The sequence below is a fragment of the Abramis brama genome, assembly GCF_963993115.1.
Source record: "Abramis brama genome assembly, chromosome: 16".
NCBI lineage: Eukaryota > Metazoa > Chordata > Actinopteri > Cypriniformes > Leuciscidae > Abramis > Abramis brama.
The window spans coordinates 18,027,799-18,043,944 of record NC_139978.1 but is presented as its reverse complement, the minus strand read 5'-3'; the positions used below and the strand labels follow the sequence as shown (position 1 = coordinate 18,043,944).

At 38.1% G+C, this 16,146-nt stretch overlaps 2 protein-coding genes across 2 annotated transcripts in view; both read left to right on the top strand.

The window, feature by feature from the left end:
* Positions 1-16,146, top strand: part of LOC311065815 (DLA class I histocompatibility antigen, A9/A9 alpha chain-like) — a 484,454-nt gene that overhangs the window by 427,414 nt on the left and 40,894 nt on the right. The window lies entirely within an intron of this gene.
* LOC311098512 (DLA class I histocompatibility antigen, A9/A9 alpha chain-like) lies at positions 187-4,783 on the top strand (the record flags this gene model as incomplete). The annotated part of the gene is made up of 6 exons (XM_084138746.1): positions 187-435; positions 3,037-3,294; positions 3,519-3,797; positions 3,997-4,287; positions 4,441-4,566; positions 4,719-4,783. The coding sequence occupies exons 1-6, from the start codon at positions 387-389 to the stop codon at positions 4,781-4,783; spliced, it is 1,068 nt and encodes a 355-aa protein (XP_083994872.1). The 5' UTR covers positions 187-386.

Genomic DNA, 16,146 nt, shown 5'->3' with positions numbered 1-16,146 from the left:
CTTGTATAGGATTCAACAATGTTTATCGCCATTCGCCAACACTCTGACCCAAGCACAACCCACGCGTGATATAGGCCTAGCCTATATGACACTCATAAATCATATTCATAACTTTATTACAGCAAAATCATGCGCCTCAGGTTGGCTAGCCTACCACCCACACAGAAGTGAAATTCAAAATAAAACGAAACAGAGTTAACACGTCTTGAGGAAGAACATTTCACGATAATTATCAAAGAACATATAGGCTATAACACCTGTTTGTCTGAAGACCGATGTTGCATTGACTTGGGATCGTGTTAAGAAGGGACAAGCGCGTGCTCATTTTTTTTTTTTTTTTTTTTTTCAGAGATGATCCATAACACCTGGATTCGTTAATTTAAAGAATGTTCAAGGTTGTGTATATGCTGTCATGCTTGACAGTTGTCAATGCAGGTAAGTTAATTTAATGCTTTCCTATCACCTTTGCAACGCGGAAGTAAGCTATTTTCTATTGTGTGTGAGTAAAGTAAAACTATTTGTGCTACAAACAAGTGTGTTTATAATTACAACAATACATATAATATGTTAAGAAATAGCGGGAGAGCGGGGCTCAAACTAACGCGGGGCTAGTTGTAAATACTCCCACACATGCTAGCATGACGAAACTTAGTGTAGGCATATTTACTAGTTGCCATATTAAGAAATTGCGCCAAAATTCATAATCTTTGGAAGGTATCACTGAACATTTATTTAACCATAGCAAAAGTAAATTTCTGACTTATGTTAATTTTTCATGTCTATTTTTGGTGTTTATTTAAAATTTCAAATCTGCTATTATCTCCAATATGTTATTTAACGATTGATGATTCTTTAATGCTTTGCTAACTAGCAGAAAACACTAATCCCAGTTGTGCAGGTGTGGCATGTTGTAACACTGCGTTACAATGTGCCCTATTAGAAATATGCTATTTTGTTATACTTTTATGAATTCTACTGAGAAAACTTGAGAAAAATGTGAATAGAGACTGAGAGTCAATGTTCAGAAATTATTAATTATTATTATGTTTTGAACTATGTTGTATAGCTGTGTTTTCCGTTTTATTTTTAATTATTAAAAAAATGCCATTGTTTTATATGAAAAAGTTCATAATTTTATTTTATTGAGAAAATATTTTAGTTTGTCTTGTATAGGCCTATATATATATATATATATATATATATATATATATATATATATATATATATATATATATATATATACATATTGATTAGATCAGATAGCATTTCATTTTAAGCTGTCATATGGTCATGTTACAATGTGCCCCTCACATATAATGTAGGCCACCTATGGGGCATGTTGTCACATTTCCCTGCCATTATTTCGGGGTATATCAAGAAAAAAGTTTACACTGTATTAATAAAACAAAACCACATAATTGTACTAGACGTGTGAAATTAATGTTGGAAAAAATAAATACTCTGAACCCTATAGATTTACAAACTGAGAAAATCAAAAAGCGTTAGGTTGTGCCCCGCTCTCCCCTACCAGTTTGCAATATTAAACTGCAAAACGAGCTGTTGTACAGTTAAAAATAACTGAAAGCTGATGATACCAGACACATTTACAAACGATCTTAAAAATAAGATAAATACTATATACTTTTATATAATTTTTGTTTCATAAAAAAAAAAACCACTTGATGTCGATGGTTGTAGACAAATGGTTTTTAGTGTTTGTATATATAAACCTATAAACTCTGTTTAAATAGCTTAGGTCAGCATGAATGTGGTTGACTGTATTCCCTTAATTGTGATGTTTACCTAACAGTTGTTTACACTAGGAGGGCAAATGTATCATTTCTTATTTCATTGTAATTTATTATTTATAGTTAAATAAGATGATTACTTGAAAAACATGACTTGAAACTTGAAACTTGTTTTTTAAATGTCTTCTTTTGAAACTCATTCAAGTTTGGAGGGTGAGTAGCCTAAATGTAAACAGAGTTCATATGTGGGTGACCTATCCCTTTAACGTTTAAATTTTCCTATTTTGTCTGTGAATGTTGGATAGGTTTTCAGATTTTTTTATTTTTATTTTTTATTTTTTGACATACAGAAAAGGAGAAATATTGAGTTAGGAAGTTTAGGAAGATCTTAGGTTATAATAATGTGTCTGTCTGGTGAACAATTGTTAATAGGTGTGAAATATTCATATTTTTTATGTGAATTGTAAAATTGTACAATGGCTGCCTGCTGCTTTTTTTAAAATATTGTTAGTGTTCAAGTATCATGGTCTTGTCATAAACTCAACTATGGACTTTGCCTGGACTCTGACTCAAATTAGCTGGTCTCTGCTATGCCTGTTAATATTGTTTATGAATTCTTTCACCTGTTATCATGGTTAAAAATGCTGCATCCACCATCCAAATCTCTCTTGATTCATCCTGCCTATTTTTGCCTCTGTTTCACTGTTCCACATCAAGTACAAGGTTCAGAGGAACCTTCTCGAATATTTTAATGTGGATGACAACTTTTCTAATTAACTTGACAATTTATAAATACTGTGTACTGATGCAATATATGTATCACATGTATATTGTTGTGACAAATAAACAAACAATTCTGAATAAGAGATAAATAGGCCTACACTAATTGTCTTTGAGGTTTATTTTCTTTCAAGAAAAGGTCAGCAGTCATACAGTCACACAGAGTGACAGTGAGGGGAGGGCATTTTTCCTCTTTTATAGACTCAACTCTCAGAATGTCTCTAGGCCAATGATGGTGTTTTCAACCATATGTGGAACATTATTAGACTTGTTCATCAAATTTTATCCTTGACCTCCTTTCACGTACCAACACTCTTCTATTGTCATATGATGGTCACACACATCTTAAAGTTAAAATTTCTTCTTCAGTTATAATGCCAGAGGAAGATAAGTCTGGAATGAAATGTAGTCATATGTTATGGTCTAAAGTTTTTGAATTTAATTTAATGGAATTATGGTCTAATTTGACTAATCTGTTCTAATATTTCTTGTCCTTGTGTATCCACAGGTTCTCACTCACTGATGGCTTTGGCAACATATATAGTTGGACAGACACCATTTCCTGAGTTCAGTGTTGTGCTGATGTTGGATGATCTGGAAATAGTATATTATGACTCAACCACATGGAAACCTGTCTATCGCACTAACAGTGATTCAAAATACTATGATGAGGAGAAAAGTGATGCTGGTGTTGTATTTCAAGACATGTATCATGGCATGAAAACTCGTAATTTTTATGCTAATGAACACCTCAATCACACAAATGGTGAGAACTATACATTATCATCATTAACAAATCATTTAATGACAGATGTAGCTTCTATGTGTTTTATTTATTTTATTAAAAAATAAATTATTTGATGCAAGACTTTAAGAGGGTAATCATAAAGTCCAGAATATTCATTCTCAGTTCAGTACATTTTACATTGTGTCAGTGTCAGAGTGAGGACTAATAAAATATATATACATATATATATATTTTATTTGAAGGTGTACATGTATATCAGAGACTTGCTGGATGTGAACTATTGAATGATGATAAACCAGGTCCACTTCATTCCTGGGATGCTTTTGATGGGCAATGTATAGAGGAGTTCACCTATGACCCGGAAAAAAACGATATCCATATGGAGAAGCCATGGATAATATCATGGGACCAAGTAAAACAGCTTCATATACAGTTTCTATATGAAAATGTTTATCATCCTATTTGCATTAAAACTTTGCAGAGGTTCCTGTATTTGGAAAAGAACAATGTGATGAGAAAAGGTGAGAGAATCAACCTGATAAACTTCAGTATAATTAAGATAGAAAAAAAAGTTTGATCAACAAATATGACCCAGACAGCAGTACTGACAGAAAATGCGTGCCTCTGAATGCGTTATGAAACATGAGAACCATAAATAAATAACTGATTGTTAATAAATAACAGTTTAACAACAGTAACACTTCTCATTATTCTCTGTAGTGAAACCCAGAGTCAGACTCATGAAGAAGAAACTCCCAGACTCTCAAGGGCTTCAGATCAGCTGTCTGGCCACTGGCTTTTACCCCCGTCACATTAACCTGACCCTGTTCAGAGACGATCAGCCTGTGGATGATGATCAGATCACAGGAGGACAGATTCTGCCCAACGGAGACGGAACTTACCAGATGAGGAAGAGTTTAGTGATCAGCGATGAAGAACTACGTGAAGGACATGATTACAACTGTACAATGAAGCACCTCAATCTGGACAACAAACTGAACATTATATTTGGTAAATAAAAATGCCCAAACCAGCAAGCAAACAAACTAAATGCCTTTTTTGATATCAACAACATAGATTTAATAAAAATAAAAACTATTTCAGTACATCTTCAGCTTTTGTATTTATTTTCCTGTTTTTTTTTTTTACTCACCACAATTTCAGATACAGATAAATATGACCCAGGAGGATCCGTCAGTCAGTCTGTAGTTATCAGTGTGCTGGTGTTAATGTGTGTGGCTGCTCTCATCGTAACTGCACTCATCATATGGAGGAAGAGATGTGCTGCTGGTAAATGTTCTACAGTCCAGTTCACTACATTTGATGCTCAATTAGAAAATGAAACCAAACATCATGTTCCTTTAGAAGGGTCTCTTTCAATGTTTACCGTTTACAGTTTTGTGATTGTGACTTTTTATTCTGCTTTATTTCATCTTATTCAGGACAAGGCTCTGAGACGTCACAGAATGAATACTCCCCTACTCCATGTGAGTATACTATGTTTTAAATCAGTGGTTCTCAACCTCTCCTGCAGGGACCCCCTGACAGGCCATGTTTCTGTTTTAACCCTGAAATGGCACACCTGATTCAATTAATTAAAGGCTTAATGAGTAGTTGACTAATTGATTAATTGACTAATTCCTATTCTTCCTACTCTAATAACTACTCATTAATTGAATCAGGTGTGCCATTTCAGGGTTAAAACAGAAACATGGCTTGTCAGGGGGTCCCTGCAGGAGAGGTTGAGAACCACTGTTTTAAATGAAGTCAGCAATATGTTCATTTTAAGTTTCATTTTGGAAAATGTCTAGAAATGGAACCAAAGGAATGTTTTATTGATTTCAGCCTCCACATATGATGAAAATTGAGTCTATGTAATGGATTAAATAAAAAAATCAAGATAACACATGGGAAAATTAGCATTTTGGGGAGGTTCCAAGATGGCTCCTTGACTGCACGTGTTTTGATCAGCTCTGCATTCCCAAATACTTAAATTGACTTGTAACATTGTTGCAATGAAGACTTTGAAAGATAGCTAACTCTAATGCATGCAGCTGGCCAAAACTTTATGAAGATCCCTTCCAGTGATCTGATTTCAGACAACTTGCATGATTATCTCAAACAAGACACTGATCAAGATTCATTTATGCTGGTGGAGGAAGAATTTCCATCTCTCCCTGAAACTCCATGTCTCGAGCCCTCAAGCAGCGTAGCATTGTAGACAGACACACAATGGTCATACTCGCACAGATCTCAGAACATTCTCGGCTGGTGCAGAACACATCAGGTGTACTGGAGAAGCTGGAGGAATAAAAATCGAGCATATTTAATGAAATGAAAGAGAAAGTCACGAAACAAATCATCAAACTAAAGGAAACAATTGAGTTTATTTGCACCGACATCAATGCCTTGAAAGACAGAGTTACTGATGCAGAATATCAACTGAAACAAGCTGTCAAGTGTGCTAAGGAACAAGAGAGACGACTAACCTTGTTGGTAGGCTATTCGCACAGGAATCTGAGAATTCATGAGCTTCAAGAGAAAGGAGGAGTTTTTTCTTGATGCATGTAGAAAATCTCACCCATCACAAGTATTTAGAAAATATTATCACCGATATAATACTTTATCCATTTTCAGACCACAAGGCTCTAAGTATTCCCTTTAAATCTTTGTAAAACTTAAATAAACTTAAATAAATGAGCATACTGGAAAATGAATAATTATTATAATAATACTACAACATAATGAGATAATTATAAATACTAATCTCATCTTGTTGGAATAAAGCAACAAAAAAAAAAAATATATATATATATATATTGTAGTGAACTGGCAAAAATTAGGAAAATTGGTGAGGATAACATTTTTGGTAAAATTTCCATCTTGCAAAAAAGTAGAGGAAATTTCTGAAATGAAAAAAAAAAAACAGAACTGACTGAGCAGAAACTTAAATTAGAGGAAATTTACAAAAGAATGGCTGAAGGAGACCTTATATGATCTCAAACAAAATGGCTTGAAGAGGGCGAGAAGGCCGTTATTAATGGTGATATTGCTGAGGACCCCAAAATCATTGCAAATTTATCTTTACTTAATTTTTAATTTACTTAAAAAGTTATCTTTACACCTCTAATTTTTGTCAACAATCTACTACTGAGTTTTTTGAGTCCTTGCCCAACATAAAGCAGTTTAGCATAGAGGATTCTAATATCAGAGAATCCTCTCAGATTAGAAGAAATTATTGATGCCATAAATTATTTGAAGTATCCAGGAATGGATGGTAAAGCATTTAGGAAGAACGTAGCTCCTTTTTTGTTATTATGTTTTGTTATTTTGTTTTTATGGAGAGCCTTGAAAGAGCTTGGCTTTCTCCAACCCTGATGTGTCAAGGACTTATCACCCTAATAGTTAGCCGATGACATTTCCTTGTTTCTGAAGGATGTCTCTCGAGTAGATATTGCATTAGAAACTCTTAAGCCCTTTTCCAAAGCCTCAGGGCCCGGTTTCCCGATAACGCTCACTCTTAGCGCGCTAAGAAAGCTCGAAAGATATATCTTACCAAAGTTGTTTATGTTCCTAAGTGTGTTCCCCGAACCATACCTTAGGAAGCTGCTGAAGATATACCTTCTTACGTGCGACGTTACCGGGTGCTGTCCGTGGCGATGGTGCTGAATTGGTTGATATCAATGGCTCGAGAATCAATTATTCTCTTGTGCAGGGGCTGTTTATGTGAGAAAGCGGTGTTCTTTATAAAAGAAGCACTTCAGAAATAGTTGAAATTGCAATTTATTATGATTATTGGATATTATAAAAAATAATCCAAACTATAATAGCCTATAATAGCCTAGCCTACATATTTTAAAATTGTAACATACACTGAAAAAAATGTGGAGTGACATTTACTTAAAAAAAGCTAGGCAACTTTTTCCACACAGAAAGTGCTTGTAATCTTTACTCGGGCTATTTCAATTAGTAATTAATTGTAAAAGTAATTAAATTGAACAAATTATAATTGAGTAATAATTAATCAAATTAATTCCTTAAAAGTTAACCATTTAAAATGAGTAAAATTTACAAAATATATTTTATTGCCAACATTGAAGACACCTGGTGTTAACAAGCAGAATCACTGAAGGAGAAAACCATAATTAAAGTCACCATTGTGGAGATCAGTGTGTGTTTTAGTTGGGCTCTTGCCCCTTTAATTATTAACTTTAAGTTTCGTTTGACTGCTGTACATGAGTTATAACAGCCAGATGAACAAATAGAAAAGGTGATCTGATGGTGTTGGTTGTGTTTTAACATAATCATTATTTCACAATCATTTGACCTGAATCACTGAACTCATATAGAGTCAAATTTAGTTAGATTAACTATATTAATTATAGCAGCACTATCCTTGTACGGCAGAATATTTGTAACTTTTACAATGTAAACAAAAATAATTTCCAAAAAGTTTCTCTTTTACAAAAAAAGAGACACACAGACATCAATAATCAGCCTGTGAATCTCAACAATGGTGACATTTATAAAGCATGTTGCAGTGCATTCTGGGTGCCACCAATCAAAACTCATTCATGGCTCCCATCATGCATTGCTGCATGAATAAATAATGAGCTTATGATCAGAGGTGATCTGTTTGTCACCATTGCTGAGATTCATACGCAAAATCTTGATGTGTGTGTGTGTGCCTAAAAAAAGTGTATATATATATATATATATATAAATATATATATAATCTTTTTATTTAATTGATTTTTGGATTTCATTGAACAGGCTATAAATATAATGCTGCTATAATTAATATAGTTCACCTAACTCATGAATTGGACTCTATATGAGTTCAGTGATTCAGGTCAAATGATTGTGAAATAATGATTATGTTAAAACACAACCAACACCATCAGATCACCTTTTCTATTTGTTCATCTGGCTGTTATAACTCATGTACAGCAGCCAAACAAAACTTAAAGTTAATAATTTAAGGGGCAAGAGCCCAACTAAAACACACACTGATCTCCACAATGGTGACTTTAATTATGGTTTTCTCCTTCAGTGATTCTGCTTGTTAACACCAGGTGTCTTCAATGTTGGCAATAAAAGATATTTTGTAAATTTTACTCATTTTAAATGGTTAACTTTTAAGGAATTAATTTGATTAATTATTACTCAATTATAATTTGTTTAATTTAATTACTTTTACAATTAATTACTAATTGAAATAGCCCGAGTAAAGATTACAAGCACTTTCTGTGTGGAAAAAGTTGCCTAGCTTTTTTTAAGTAAATGTCACTCCACATTTTTTTCAGTGTATACTGCTGCCACAATAACCTTTTCAAAAATTTACGTGCCTTCTTCTCTTTCCCATTTTTGTTCGCTGAGTTGGAGCTGCGATGAAATATTGTTCTTGTAAATACTTTCCAGCATTTCAGTAATAAAAGTTTACATCTTGCGTACGGTGCTCGGCAGTGATCAAAAAGGATTTAAACCGTGAATTTTGAATCTCTTGTAAACTCAGAGATGTGGATTTAGACGGCAATTAAATTACCACACGGCCTGTTTGTCAAAAAAACAGTAGGTACTAATTTGGCCAGGGATTTTTACGCGGGTTGGGTGAGAAAAACACTGATATTATGGATTCGGACGGCACTAAAATCACCGACTTACCCCTGTAAATGTTTAAAATACCAGACGAGCCCATGAGAAACAATATTAGCGTCCGAATAGGACTTAACTGACAGTAGCCTATGCTTTCACTGGCCTATGCTTTCACTGGCCTTTAAAAGAGCGTTTTAATTAAATTAATAATATTGTATAATAATATAATTAAAAATCTAACAACAATCAGTGTAATGACAATTTTATTCTTTGCATGAAAACACTTGAATTAGCCTCATTTAATACTGTCTGGGTGTATTAAAACTTCAGAATTATATTCATATAGACCTGCAACAGTGATAAGGTAAAGCTAAGAGTGGTCCAGACCAACCTTACGAAAGTGTGACTTACAGAAGATATACTTAGCGAACGAACGTTTCGGGAATCGTGCCATAAGGTTAAGAGAGAGGTTAAGGAATAGGTTAAGAACTACTTAGAGATAAGAACGCTTTGGGAAACCGGGCCCAGGTCTTTATCTTTATATCAAAATAATGTGAGCTGCGTCCAGTTGGCAACTGCTTGGAGTCCTCAATTTGTAACATTTATGTAAGAGAAAGCATCACCTTTTTGGGGGTTAAAATAATTTGATAATAAGGTGATAAGAGGTGCCCCTCCATTTTTTGCCTCAAAAGACATGCAAAGTTGAATCATTTGTTTCTGAGAGATCTGTCACTCAAGGGAAGAGTTCTTCTCACTAAACCAGAAGGCATTTCTTGCTTATCATTTACTGCTCAGTCACTTTATGTTGACAAACACACGTAAATTAATTGACAGAATATGTGAATTTGAATGAAAAAACAAAGTTCACTACTAAGAAATCAGTAATATTAAATTAATAAGATAAAGGTTGTCCACATTTTATAGCCTTTAGCTCTCTGAACAATGCTTTTAAAATAAACTGGCTTAGATAGTATTTTCAAAACCCATGGTCTGTTTGGAATATAATCCCTCTGTATATTTACTCTCATTTAGGTGGCAAAAAAAAATGTCTTTCAGTGTGTAATTATAAAATTAGAAAACTTCAAATAAACTCTATCAAGCACTTGCTGCTTGGAGTCTCAATTACGTATTCATTTATGCTTACTCAACAATATATAGATATGCTTTCTGTTGTTTTCTTTCTTTTTTCTTTTCTCTTTTTTTGTAATTTCTATTGTATTGTAAAACATCTGATACTGTATGTACTTCTTGTAACATGGAAGTTACTCTTGTATTTGTTGATAATAAAGCATTAAAAAAAATTTAAATGAAAATGACCATTAAACGATGAAGCCACAAAGGAGTGTAACACATGTAACGAATGTTCAGTTATGAAATGATTTTAAAGAATAATATCACTTTATTAGTTTTCTTTTCTTGGGTCAAAAGGAGATTTGTGTTTTATCCAACCTGTTCTCACTCGCAACTTCAAGGCATCTGATATTGTCACATGTCCAAGAAAAAAAATGTGCATCCTTATACAAATGCCCAAAGTGCCCAAAATGTGACATATTACTTTCCTATATTATCCATATTACAAACCTTTGCCATCAATAGACTGACGCAAAGGGCATGGAAATTTGTGCCAGAAACCAAGGGAAGATCATTTTATGATAATGACATATTTTGGAGTAAGATTTTCAGTTTGACTGTGTAAGCTTAAAACTGAAATTGCCACTCATGTGTTAAAAAAAATGCTGCCTGAAGAAGCGTTATAATCTAATGTGTGACATGCCAAAGTTCATATTTATCTTTTGAATGGTTGAATTCAGAATAGCATACTAGCATATGCTTAAGGCATTGCAGAAATAGTAGTAAAACATTTCTCGCTTGAACAAATTTCAACTGGTCGATAAGAGAGTCCCATGCTTTAAAGCAGTTGTTATTCCAGTGCCAGAAAAGCAGAATATCAGGTTCTCACTCACTGATGGTTTTCACCACATACAGTCAATCCAAAAAATATTCAGACACCAGATATATATATATATATATATATATATATATATATTTTTTTTTTTACTGGGTGCAGGACACTATAGTTCATATATATATATTCATGTGAGGATAGCAAAATACATTTCTGGCCTTGGCGCTGGCTAGGCAGAACTGCGGATCGTACCATTTAGTACAGTTATTTATAGCATCTAAATTTATAGCATCTAAATATGTGTATGCCCTCAGTTTCTCTTTACGCTCAGTTTCTCAACCGGACCGGAGGTAGCGTTAATGTTAATCCTGTCAGATCGTACATCCATTGACTGAGCGTGTAGGTGTCAGCCAATCTGGGATGTCCGTTAAAATTAACTTTTGCAAATAACAGTCGCGGTGGACAGCGAGTGACCTTGCACATTAAGATAAAATCGGATTTTCTCCAGTCATTGTTAAAAAAACAAGCTAACAAAACTTGCAAACTAACCTTAGTGAAGCGGCCAGAGGGATCGTTCTGCCTCCACCTAAGCTCCGCCCACAAAAAACATCAACATGTTTACCAACTGAAAAGGGGTCTATATGGCTCTGGGATCGTGATAAGAAGCGACAAGCGCGTGTACGCGCATAATATTTTTTTACAGAGATGATCCATAACACCTGGATTCATTAATTTAAAGAATGCTCAAGGTTGTGTATCTGCTGGCATGCTTGACAGTTGTCAATGCAGGTAAGTTAATTTAATGCTTACTGCAGAAAACATACTAAATCAGTTCTTCTATATTTTCTACCTTAAGTACCATATTTGTACCTTAAATGATGGTAGTTTAATGGCACCATGCAGACTCATTATTTTTCCTGTGCCCAATACAGAGCCTTCTCCCCCAGCAGTCAGGCATTGCTCCATCGTTTTAAGCTTGATGTCTTTATTTCCTCCTGATTTAACAGATGGGGCAGATACCTGGGGGCGCACAACATGATATATATGAAAATAATGTTGAAATGGTAATGGAAGTATAGATGGACTTAACACAGTTCATCACTACAGTTGAAGTAAGAAACAAATCCCACGCTTTGTAGGCCACAATCTCAATCATCCTGCGATGTATGTCTTTCTTTACGATAGTCCGTAGCTCTGCAGCAACAACAGCTAGAACTTGTTGAATAAAAGGGACATTGAAGGCACTGGTTGTCAGCGAAGACTCATTTGGGGTCCTTTCACACTGAGATGGTGTGCCTGGTCTACTGTGGGTCATAGAAGGCGTGCAAGGGGTATCTTGGTATTGAGGGGTCTGCCAGAAGCTATTAGGTGTATCCTGATGCATGCTGGAGTAGGCAGTATCCATGGATAAAGGTGTAGAACAATCCAATGATGGAGAGCCATTACATATTGAGGATGATGATGATAGTGTGTACGACAGCTTCTTCAGTGGTCCACACTCCTGAAAGATTGAAAGAGATTTACAAGTGAACTAAAACAATTTTAGACAAGTTTCAGTATAAAAACCTGAATTTGCAATGGCAAATGCACTTTCTGTATACTTTGTGAGAATCTCTTCTCTAACCATTGTATGTCTCTTCTGATGTAACAGCAAAGTTTTGAACCATAAATGATAAAACCAATATAATATAATATAATATAATATAATATAATATAATATAATATAATATAATATAATAACAAAAAGAGCTATAGTTATACAGCTATAGTAAATGTACTTAAGCCAGAGGGATTCAATTAAAGTTCCAAGAGGTCAGTGCCCGGTTGCATAAAGCACCTTAAGTGTAATTTTCCCTTAAGTTCGCCCTTATGTTTCCCTTAAACCTAAGGGTGTTGCAGAAAAAAACCCTTCAGTGTTACTTAAGGGTTTCTTTAAGTGAAATGTCATAAACACTTAGAATTTCCTTAAAATGCTGTTTTTTCACTTAAGTAATCCCTACTTAGCTGACCCAAGTGGGCCCCAGATAAGATGCCCATTTTGGGACCATGCCCACTTGGTACCCATGTACCCCAAGCATAAACCATGTGGGGCCCACATATACAATTTGGCTGGAACCCACAGTCTGTAGATAGGCTTCAGCTGTATAGCACCATGTAGGAAACGGGACACCAGGACATGCAAACAGATCTACTTCCTCTGCTATATGGTGAACTACTTGATGAACAGAGCAGTGGAATTTTTATATGTTAGGTTGACTATTTTATTATGGCTATAATGAACAGGCTGCAATGTCAAGATTGCAATGCTGTAATATGGTGTGTGTGTGTGTGTGTGTAGGCGGGCGCGATCGAACAGTGGAAACATGAAAACAGGCTACTCTGTCATTTTGTTCAGGACATCTACGGATATTATTTATTTATAAATGTATAATTAAACTTGTTTAAATGTACAGTTTGGTGTTGTTTTGTTTTTTAAAGATATCCGACCTAATACAATAAATGCATTAATCTCTCAATTGGGTATTTATCATTAAAGATATTGTTGTGAATCATCAGACTCAGTCAGGTCCATTTGCAACAGTTTATTATTCAAAGTCAACAGGCAAGGGTCCAGTACCGGCAAGAACAGTGTAGCAGGGCAGGCGAGGCGTAAAGAGAACCAGGCAAGGGGTCAGAGGCAGGCAGCAGACAATACAAGATCCAGGAATCAGGCAGAATGTCAATGGGCAGGCAGCAGACAAACAAAGAGAGAGTTTCAGCAAGGGTCACAAACACAGGCAGGATAACTTTCTAGAAAAACGCTCCGAGATGCACACAACAGTGAAACAAGACTTCGCACAGAGTGTGCTGTGAGTGTGGTTTATATATGGCTGGGAATGAGTAACAGCTGTGTGTGATCATACTCACAGGTGAAAATGGGATCAGTGCAAGAGTGAGGCATTGTGGGATTTGGAGTTCAAGAGACAGTCAGTATTCGGGTGAGGGCACCCGTTGGCGGTTACTGAGAGAGATTGCGGGACTGGTAGTCGTGACAGAGCCCCCCCCCCTGCGAGCGACTCCTGGCGCGAGGATGCTGGCGACGACGGGGTCTACCACGTGGTCGAGGAGCAGGCTTGTTCGGGTGGTTTAGATGGAACTCCTGAGTGAGCGTGGGGTCCAGTATATCTTTGGCGTTGACCCATGACCGTTCCTCTGGACCGAACCCTTCCCAATCAACTAGATACTGGAGATTGCCGCCCCGGCGCCTGGAGTCTAGCAGTTGGTGGACTCGGTAGGCCTCTTCGCCCTCCACTAGGATGGATTGGGGAGTTGGCTCTGCGGACCTCTCCTCCCCTTCCTCGATGGGGTCCGTGGCCGGCTTGAGCAGTGAAACATGGAAAGTGGGAGCAATGCGAAGGTGATTAGGCAGGGCAAGACGATAGGATACTGGGGTGATCTGCCGGAGGATCTTAAATGGACCCACATACCTCGGGCTGAGTTTCTTGCAGGGGAGCCGGAGGCGGAGGTCTCGAGTAGAGAGCCACACCCACTGGCCAGGTTGGTACTCTGGGTTGGGTCGACGGTGACGGTCGGCCTGTCTCTTGCAGCGATTTATGGCCCGCTGGAGGTGAGTGTGTGCAAGGTTCCATGTCTCCTCACTGCGCCTTAACCAATCATCCACGGAGGGAACGTTAGTGGGTTCGCCGGACCATGGGAACAGGGGTGGTTGAAAGCCGAGGATACATTGAAAGGGGGTCAGACCCGTGGAGTGTTTTCGGATGGAGTTCTGGGCGTACTCAGCCCACATTAAGTACCGACTCCAATCCTCTTGATGAAGGTGGCAGTAAGACCGAAGGAACCGGATGATTTCTTGGTTGAGGCGCTCGACTTGTCCGTTGGCCTGGGGATGGTATCCGGACGTAAGGCTCACGTTAATCTGGAGCATCTGGAAGAAGGCTGCCCAGACTCGAGAGGTGAATTGGGGACCCCTGTCGGACACGATATCTTCGGGCAGCCCATAAAATCGGAATACCAGGTTGCAGAGGTGTTCAGCCGTCTGCAGAGCAGTGGGGAGTTTGGCGAGCGGAATAAGACGACAGGCTTTGGAGAAACGATCTACCACTGTGAGGATGGTGGTGTGACCGTCGGAGGGGGGTAAATCAGTAACAAAATCGATGGCAATATGTGACCAGGGGCGTTGTGGGACTGGGAGAGGATGGAGTAGACCGGCGGGCAGTAGTCGGGACGCTTTCTGAGTGTTACAGTTCTGGCACTGCTGGATGAACCTGCTGGCGTCGCGGACTAAGGTGGGCCACCAGTAGTGGTTCTGGAGGAGTTGAATGGTGGCCGTGATTCCTGGGTGCCCAGAGCTGAGGAGAGCGTGTACGTGTTCCAGGACCCTTTTCCGGAGTGCTTCGGGGACATGAACTCTATTGGGAGGACAGTCTGGGGGAACTTCTATCTGGGCGTTGGCCTGACTGAGCTCGGTTTCAATATCCCACTGGATAGGACCGAGGACGAGGTCGGGGTTCAGAACTGTTTCAGGAGTCTGGGAGGTCAGGTCCGAGTCATATTGACGAGACAAAGCATCAGCCTTAGTGTTCTTAGAACCGGGACGGTAAGTGACCGTGAATTGGAACCGAGTGAAGAACAGAGACCATCTGGCTTGTCTGGGGTTCAACCTCTTGGCTGTGCGGAGGTACTCTAGATTCTTGTGGTCCGTGAGTACAGTGAAGGGGTGTGAGGCTCCCTCCAGCCAGTGCCGCCACTCCTCGAAAGCGGCTTTCATAGCCAGCAGTTCACGATCACCTACATCGTAGTTCCGCTCTGCCGCGTTGAGCTTCCTGGAGTAGTAGGCACAGGGGTATAACTTGGGGGGAGATCCCTGCTGTTGAGACAGAATGGCGCCTAGGCCTGTGTTAGAGGCGTCCACTTCCACTACAAAGGGCAACTCTGGGTTGGGATGGTGCAGGATGGGGGCCGTGGTGAACCGTTGCTTGAGTTGGTTGAAGGCGTGGGTGGCGCCCTCATTCCAGGGGAGACGCGACGTGCTTTTCCGCACCAGAGAGGTAAGGGGCCCTGCCACCGTGCTGAAGTCCCTAATGAAGCGGCGGTAAAAGTTCGCAAACCCAAGGAAGCGTTGCAACTCCTTCAGGGAGGTGGGTTGAGGCCAGCTCAAAACTGCCTTGACCTTACTCTCGTCCATTGCCACGCCTTCTGGACTGATGACATAACCCAGGAATGTTGTAGTGGTCTGGTGGAAATCACACTTCTCGATCTTAGCGTAGAGTTGATGCTGGATGAGTCTTTGGAGGACTGCCCGGACGTGCTGGATGTGGTCTTTTAAGGTGTCTGAATAAATCAGGATGTCGTCAATGTAAATGATAACA